The following is an 8313-nucleotide window of genomic DNA, read 5'->3' as shown; positions in this document are numbered from 1 at the left end:
AGACAGAAGCGTGTACTAACAGCCCAAGAGTCTACTCCTGTTTTCTGGAATTAAACGGCTATGTCAGTCCTTTCAGTCACCAAATAAGATACTCAAATGATAAACAGATCGCGGGCATTATGCAAGTTTCATGCTGCCCATCAACAGTTCCACAGTAAACTACCCCAAAGGCAAGTACTGCTGCCATTTTTCGACCTGTGACAACAAGGACTCCTTCACCCACGAGTTACCTTACTACACCTTCCTTCTGGCTGCACAAAGAAACCCTTCGGCCAAAGCAGTACACATATACTGAATTTTTTTTATTTTTTTTTTTAATTTTAAGGGTTGAAGTAGGTAGAACATGTTCAAAACTTACCGTTTGATACCATCTCTTCCCTCTGCTCAATACTGTTAAAAGGTTGGGGGTTTTTTTGACCTAGCTGTTCTCAACTCTTTCCTTAGGCCAGCACAACAAAGGTATTTCTAGAAATATGTGTGGATACATAGTAAATTCCCTTTGGTATCGCATGTTGAATTCTTCCCCCAGGTTGCAAAAGGTACACATAACTTCATTCCTTTGCCTTTGCTAGTATTTGTATGATTTCAGTTGCATCTGATTTTGCTAGGAGATGAGTCACTATCGCTATTTTTTCTTGCAAACACAGTTTCTGATATGCAACAATTTCCAGTACACAGAACCTCACCATTCTCCAATGTACAGTCACTCTCTAGACTTGGGTGGACCAGCAATGAGTGAGCAACAGTTCTGGTGACAAATAACTTCTTTAACCTAGTCTCACGACTAATGACAGCCAAGATCCTGCTGTCCCATCTTCTCCTTTGCAGCTCTCCTGCAGCACTTTGTATTCTCATACCTTATTACTCTTAGCCAGCACTTCATGAGCACTATGTTTTGTGTTCAAACCCAGGGCCACACAAATACTACCACATTCCACCTTTGTAAAAAAATCACTATCTTGCTGTCTTCAGCATAACATTGAAAAACTGTTTCCATTTTAAACCTGTGACTCCAGCATGTCTTGATACTGCAGCTGTGATACCTTACGCACACTTAATTCTATGGTTTCAAAGAGCTACTGGTAAAGTAAAAAGTTACTAAAATAGCAAAACTGGCCTTGGTACTTAGGGTTGATTATTGACACTTGTGTCATCATGCATTTCTACAGATTTCAAATTACACTTCAAACCTCAAACATGTGTGTACTGTGAATTGTACAGCATTCACCAGCACTATGCACCAAGGAGCAGACGAGCACTGCAACCAGAATGAAACCGACTCATTACATTTTCAATGGAATCACCACCTAATAAATCTAATTCATTTCTACTATCATATTAAACCACCAATTTAATGGAACTTTCTGCATATCCCTTGTCTCCCACCAGTCACACAACAGCAACATGACTGCACTTAGGAAATTCAGACATAATCATTAAAACAAGGTCTACTGTTAAGCAAACACTGTCATTGCTTAAGTAATTTTTAAGCAACTTAGCAATGCATTTATTTTTGGTGGCTATCTTGGAAAATTAAGGAAAAAAAGCAGGAAGATTAATGGAAAACAAAGGTACAGGAAATAGCAAAAGCTTCAAGAAACAAGAGAGACTTTAAAAAAGTTCAAATCTTTTCAAATCTAAACATTTCAAACATTATTATTCTCAAGACAGCAATTTAGGTATAAGCAACTAAAATGTTAAGAATTTACTTATTAACAAAGTTTGAAAATCAGCACATTTCAGTAAACCAATCTGTATACTATCACGCCTATGGCTTAACTTCTTCCATGTAGTTCATGGAAAAAGTCAGGAAATTCATTATTGCAAATATTGATTACTGATCACTAGCAATTCTTTGTAGCTTGACCATGGAAATCTAAGGATGGATCAAAATTAGATCTATAGCATATTTTATTGGTGAAAAACTATCTGAACAGTCATAAATAGGAATTTTGTTACCATCAAGTATTCCATAATATCAGCTACTTTAAAGACCACTTAAGTACTCCCAGATTTTAAACCTCAAGGCTGCATACAAAAGGTAAGGGGTATCATAGTCTGTTTAGAATCTGTAATTTAAATCCACATCCAACATTGACACCAAGGCAAAACTTTATTCAGTACAGACATGATAAACACAACTGAAGCTAGCTTATAAAAAAGTTATCCTAGCCAAAGTTAAACCAAAAAAGCTTAGTATTTGATCTTTGAGCAATTGACTGTACAGAAAGGGCATTTCATTATCTTATGTGTAAAATGGAAAAAAGTCCAGATTACTGAAAAATTATTATCAGAAGTCAAAACCACCTCTCAGATAATCACAAAGTGCTGGTGTTGTCACCTTTTTTATCCTCTCTCATCAGTCTACTGTGTAGTTATTGTAACGCAGCAAGTTTAAATTCTTTCTCTGGCATATCTCCCAACACCTACTGTGATTAACTTTAGTCATCAACAAAGGGCTTGCTCCAAAAGACACCCGGTTTTGAATAGTGCAATCATAAAAAATTATTGCCACTTCCTTTCCCAAGTTATAATCATACAACTACAGAATCACAGAACAGCCCAGGCTGGAAGGAATCTTGAAAGATCATCTGGTCCAACCTCTTCTGGGGAAGGAAGACTCGATCAGGTTACCCAGCACCATGTCCAGCTGCATCTTGAAAACCTCCTGTGACAGGGACTCCGTATCTCTGGGAAGGTTGTTTTCTAGTCATTGACTGTTGTTCTTGCTGTAAAAAACTTACGTCAAGATGAAACCTTTCCAGGTGGCAACTTGTACCTATTGCCCTTTCTCTTCTCCATGTGGCTCCTTCTGAGGGGAAAGCTTCTGCCCTCTTTGTAGATGCCCTTTAAGTACTGGAAAACTATGATGAGGAATCCCCTGAGCCCTCCCTTCTCCAGGGAGAAGAGACCAAATTCTTCACTCTTTCCCCACAGGGTAGGTTCTCCAACCCTTTGGTCATCTTTGTGGCCCTCCCTTTGGACTTTCTCTGGTCTGTCCTTGTCTTTCGTGAATTGTGGGGATGAGAACTGGACACAGTACTACAAATGCAGGCTTACAAGCATTGAGTAGAGTGGCATGATTAAGCATCTATCTCTGTTAGTAATGCCCCAAAACGTTCACATTTTTGCCCTGCATCAAATATAAGTTAACCAGTGAATTAGACAGCTTCGATTCTAGCTAAGTTTTTCCTCTGACTTCAGAACTTACCAGTTTTTGCTGACATGCAAAATCAGATGGTAACACCTTTAATAGCAGGGGTAAACAGAGAAATCTTACCCACATAACATAGCAGGCAAAACTGCAGTATTTTCTTCCACAATGGTCTTTCAAAGATGGGGCATATTTCATCTGGACTCAGAGTTTGTTGATACATCAGAAATTCTATACAGTTTTGCTGTGGCTCAGTATCTGGCCCACTATCTACAGTTTCCAGCAGCAGTTTTCTGTAAGTATCTGCTACTGAAGTATTAGAAACTGGTCAAGTAGAAAACTGTCCTTCCCTGACAGATACTTCCAGCAATCTGCAGCTCAGATGATTTACTAGTTTATGTGACTTTTATTACATGTATTTTGCAATGACCTAGAACACAGCAGACAGGAAACTAAGATCTGAAAAATCCATCACAGCAAGACAGAGTAAGTAGATTACCTTATTAGCATGAAACCTGCCAGAGAACATAAAAACACAAGAAGAAACATTATCCAGACACATCCTTATATTAGGACACTGAAACAGTTTAATATACAAATGCTTTGTGTTAGTTCTAAATATTTCCTCTGTTTAAGCAGCATTTACAGCTTATGTATATTTCTCAAGTCATCTTAAGATGCAAGACACTTTTGCAGTAGCAACTTCATAGATCAGTGAATGCCAACACTCCACAACCCTGTTTAAAATAATGAAGTCCAGATGGAGTGACAGAAAGGAGACAGTACACCATTCTGTGCAGTGACTAGGATCATATTTCAAAACTGAAAAAAAAAGTAATATCAAAGTTATTCAGCCATACCTCGCTCTCTTTTTTAATACTCTCCTTATGCATTTCACCTCCTATCCAAAAATAGTAATTACTATAATAAACAGAAAAAGGCATCTGTAGGTTTTCCTATAAAAACAATGATCCTAAAAATAACAATCAATTATTTTTAAATATTCAAGGAAAACAGATCTCTCTGTTTAAAAAAAAAGAATATATATGTATTTATGAATAGACATACATCATATAGACAAGTTTCTTCAAGTCAAAATACCTTCAAAGTTTAAATTCTTTCCAGGCCACCCTAGTCCCCACATATTACAAACAATTGCTTTCATCAGGACAATTTCAATAAATGGCCAGTTTATTACAGTTAAAACGCATTCCTTCTCAACTACCAGATACTAATCTTCAGTAAAAAAAAAAAAATTAACAACATTTATTTTTGATCACTATTTAAGATCCTGATGCTTCCACTTAGCTGAAACTCTGTTCCAAATACTTGGCAGGGAAAAATACATAAATTAGTTGAATTACAATTAAGAATCCAGACATTTATTTTCAATAGAAACTTTGAAGTTCAGGATAAGGTCCTTATGTGTTTGATTCACCTCACAGTATTCTGCTGAATAGCTTTCCTTTTATTTTCTAAGACCGCAGCCTTGCTCCCACATCTGAAGAAATGGATAAAAAAGTCCCGCTTCATCAAGCAAACTACAAAGCAACTATACCAGGCTTGTTCATATATTTATCAGCTTAGAGCACTAAGAACTTAAGCACCTTAACAGGCTTCTGAGTTTTTAATATCAAAAGTTTAACTAGAATCACCTGCTGTCTCCCTAACCCCAACCAACTTTTTTCCCCAGAGCTATCCTTCTCTTCATCTGCTTGCCATGTCAGAGACTTTTATCAAAAAAGCCAAAACGAGGAGGGCCAGACATGATTTAACTGACCAGGGATATCTCCCTCCACCAATTACATCTTACAAGCATCCTAATTTCTCACAGAAACCATGTATATAACCTGACAGTAAAACAGACATTAACAGTACTTCAACTGCTGGCAACCATAAGTATCTGCTTTAGTGTGACCCAAGTGCCTCTTTTCTATACACTTGTCATCAACAAAAATGGACAATGTTTTAATTTACCAGTGTTTTAATGGTAGGTATCTTTGAAATTGCCAGAAATTGCACTCTGCTTCTTGCCAATTTAGGTGTTACCGCATCATTTTAAAGCAAAAACCAAAACCAAAAAACCCACCCCATATATCTATAGACTGCTGCTGGTTCTCTAAAGTGCAACAAAAAAATACCGCCCCCCCCCCCCCCCCCCCCCCCCGCGTTTGCAGACAACTGAAAACAAAATGCAAGAAGTGAATACAGGTTCTGTAACCTAGTATTTCAATGCTAATTCATGATTTGCTTAACCTTCATAGGTTTACTTTGAACTCCAAACCCACTTATTATGCTGCATTGGAATCCAAGTACCTCATTTGTTTCCAACTAACACAACAAAGGCTTGAGTTTACTTGAATATTCATGTTTCAAATGGCTCACAAGCTCCAAGTATATTGATAAGTTTTAATTTCCATTTCTCACAGTCTCCGAGGGCCTTGAGAAGGCTGATTGGAACCAAAGTGCAGAACAGTCTGTAAAACGGGAATCAGCTTCCTTCCCCACATTTTTGCTCTTTTTAAATTGTTGGCTTCTCACAGGCTTTCAGAGTTAGAGAAAAATATGTCAGTGAAATAGGAATAGTCCTCCACATTGGGACGAAAGTTTCTGTACATTGCACAGATGATTTGACTATTTCAAAGTCAAGCAACAACCACAAGTTGCTCCAACACAACTTTAGCTGTTTTATCTGAATGTATGCAGCTGAGAAGTTGTGAAAGACAGCACAGAGATAGCCACTATGAACTGAAGCACACAGACTGTGCTTATGTGATGCAGAGTATTCAAGAAAGTATGGTTGATCATGCTACAAAACCTTATTAAATAAGTAAAAATCAGAATCATACGTTATTGACTTTTTATTTGAACGATAACGTTTCTCAAAAATAGTCTGTAGTCCTTGTAGCTGCAACCAAAAAGGCACATAAATACAAAACAACCCAGAATACAGATCAGGCAGAATATAACATTTTTAAACAGGCATTCTTAAAGCAAAATCCTGAAATACACCGCTATAGTTTTAATTTATAAAAAGCTACAGCCTACTGTCACAATTCCTTAGTAGCTTCCTCTGATTTGTGTAATGTGTCCATCAGTGTAATGGTCACTGAAAATCCTGATAGCAAAACCTCCAATACTACTATCCAATTACATGGAGATTTTATGTACACATATTGAGTTGTGTTTCACTAGTGTTTCTACCATCTAAACTCTTTATTAGCTATCTGTGGGTCCTCCTCTCCAAGGCATAGCTATTTAGCGATAAAACTCAGCACACACACCATTTTAGTGCTTCAAAGTAGTTTGACTAAACTAGTATTTAGTTGCTGTTTCAAATCCTTGGTTTGTTCTTCACATTCCTTATCACTCCCCCTCAAGACTGGTGCAAAAGATCCCCTGAGACTGAACATACTATAATGTAATTACACCAGTTTCACAATTCAGAAGTTTAAGTTTAGAAGCTTTAAAGTCAATAATATGAAAACCTTCACCCATAATATCAAACATGCATATAATCACATATGAAATGCCAGAAGCAAAGAGTATTTAATATGAATTTACCATTTAGGTAATGGAATTATCTGGCCAGGCATTCTTAAAAACTGGCTTCCAAAAATCATTAGAGAAAGATATAAACAAAAAAGAATTAAAGTTCGTATAATTCAATATTAAACGATGCAATACAGCATAAAATTATGTCTTAATGTTTTTTTTTCTTCCTTTTGGCCATATTAGGAACAGGCCATCCTCATTTGGGCCGGAATAATTCCTTGAAATTTATTTGAAGCTCCCACATTCTGAGAATATGCAAAAAGATTTACACCTTTTAGATGCATTTTTTTGGAAAATTGAATATTCATATAAATATTTGAAAATGTTTAAGGGTTTGAAGAAATAAACTTAAAACTTTTTAAGATACAACTTATGAAAGAGTCCTGTATGCAACAGTGATATCCCATTTAAGGAATGCTAGTAAATGGTAGTTTGAATTGCAAGTCCACTGCATCATTCACCAATTTCAAAATTCAGTATTCTTCCTCTCACTGTTTGCACCCTTCCAGAACAATCTTGTTAGTCAGGTTTCAATGCCATCAGTGGAAGAACTTGGAAGTCACTATACAGTGTAAAACACTTATCCTGCTAATCTGGAGAAAGAGGATTCCAAACAGCAATCTAATTCAATACAGACTGTGCAGCTTCCTTAAGAAGTGATGCAGCTTTGTCCAGTTCTTGTTCTGTTTGTTCCACTGTTATCACTACTCGAATACTAGAAAAAGAAAACCAGAACATACACAGTAAACTTTACTCCTTGCCTTCAGCTTCAGAGTTTTCTTGTACTAATTTTAACACTTTAAGATGACTCTCTAGGGAAGTTATTATGAATTCAAATTCAACCAGAAGCAAGCCATACGACTAAACAGAAATGGTCGAGCAACTTTTCCCTCCCATACACACCACAGAAATTTCATTATCATCTATTTTGACCTGCACATGTGCAGCTCATTGAAATGTGCCTGGTAACAGGCAACACACTGATCACTGAGATTTGGGTAGTTTTGATACAGTTATGTCAGGGTATTAGCATCCTGTAATAGTCACTGAAAATACACCTCAAAATGGAGCCTTTCCCATTCTTTTACAGGACCAACTATTCAATCTTGTATGCTGAACAAAACACCATCATTGTATGAAGAGAGATAGAGTTATATCCAATAAAATGAAGTAATGCATTGACTTTATACTAACCTTGGTGGAGGAAGACATTTTTCTTCCTTCTCCAGATAGCGGGCCTGAGTTAATGCAATACCACTATTCATGCACTACAAGTAAAGGAAATACAGCAATTGTCAATCTGGGAACTTCTGATGGCATATCATTTTGATCACCAAATACACATAACTATGAGTGTGGTGTCAGGATAACTAAGTTCTTTCCCAAATGAAGGTTTTGAAGGTTGTGCAAATTTATGTCTAATTTTAATAGCATAAACACATAAAACAGGTGAGGGTGTAGCTTCTTTAACTTGGAGATTAAAGTAAACAGATAAAAATGCTGTATTACATAGACTATTAAATCATATCTAAGCATATTTTCAAGGAAATCAACTTCAGAGTTTCTTTTTGTTGTGTAGTCTTGTTTAGCTGCCACCTGAAATA

The 8313-nt window shown here is 36.6% G+C and overlaps 1 protein-coding gene across 1 annotated transcript in view; it reads right to left on the bottom strand.

The window, feature by feature from the left end:
• Window positions 1-6000: 6000 nt before the first annotated feature.
• Window positions 6001-8313, bottom strand: part of SPTLC1 (serine palmitoyltransferase long chain base subunit 1) — a 34153-nt gene continuing 31840 nt past the window's right edge. The window contains exons 14-15 of the mRNA XM_040580391.1: window positions 7904-7977; window positions 6001-7424 (exon numbers count right to left, since the gene is read on the bottom strand). Of these exons, the coding sequence (XP_040436325.1) occupies window positions 7331-7424; window positions 7904-7977 (168 nt within the window). The 3' untranslated portion in view covers window positions 6001-7330. The remainder of the gene's footprint in view (window positions 7425-7903; window positions 7978-8313) is intronic.

This window comes from Falco naumanni, chromosome Z (assembly GCF_017639655.2).
Source record: "Falco naumanni isolate bFalNau1 chromosome Z, bFalNau1.pat, whole genome shotgun sequence".
Taxonomy (NCBI): Eukaryota; Metazoa; Chordata; class Aves; order Falconiformes; family Falconidae; genus Falco; species Falco naumanni.
The sequence above is the reverse complement of the archived record's forward strand: the minus strand, read 5'-3'. Positions and strand labels throughout refer to the sequence as shown.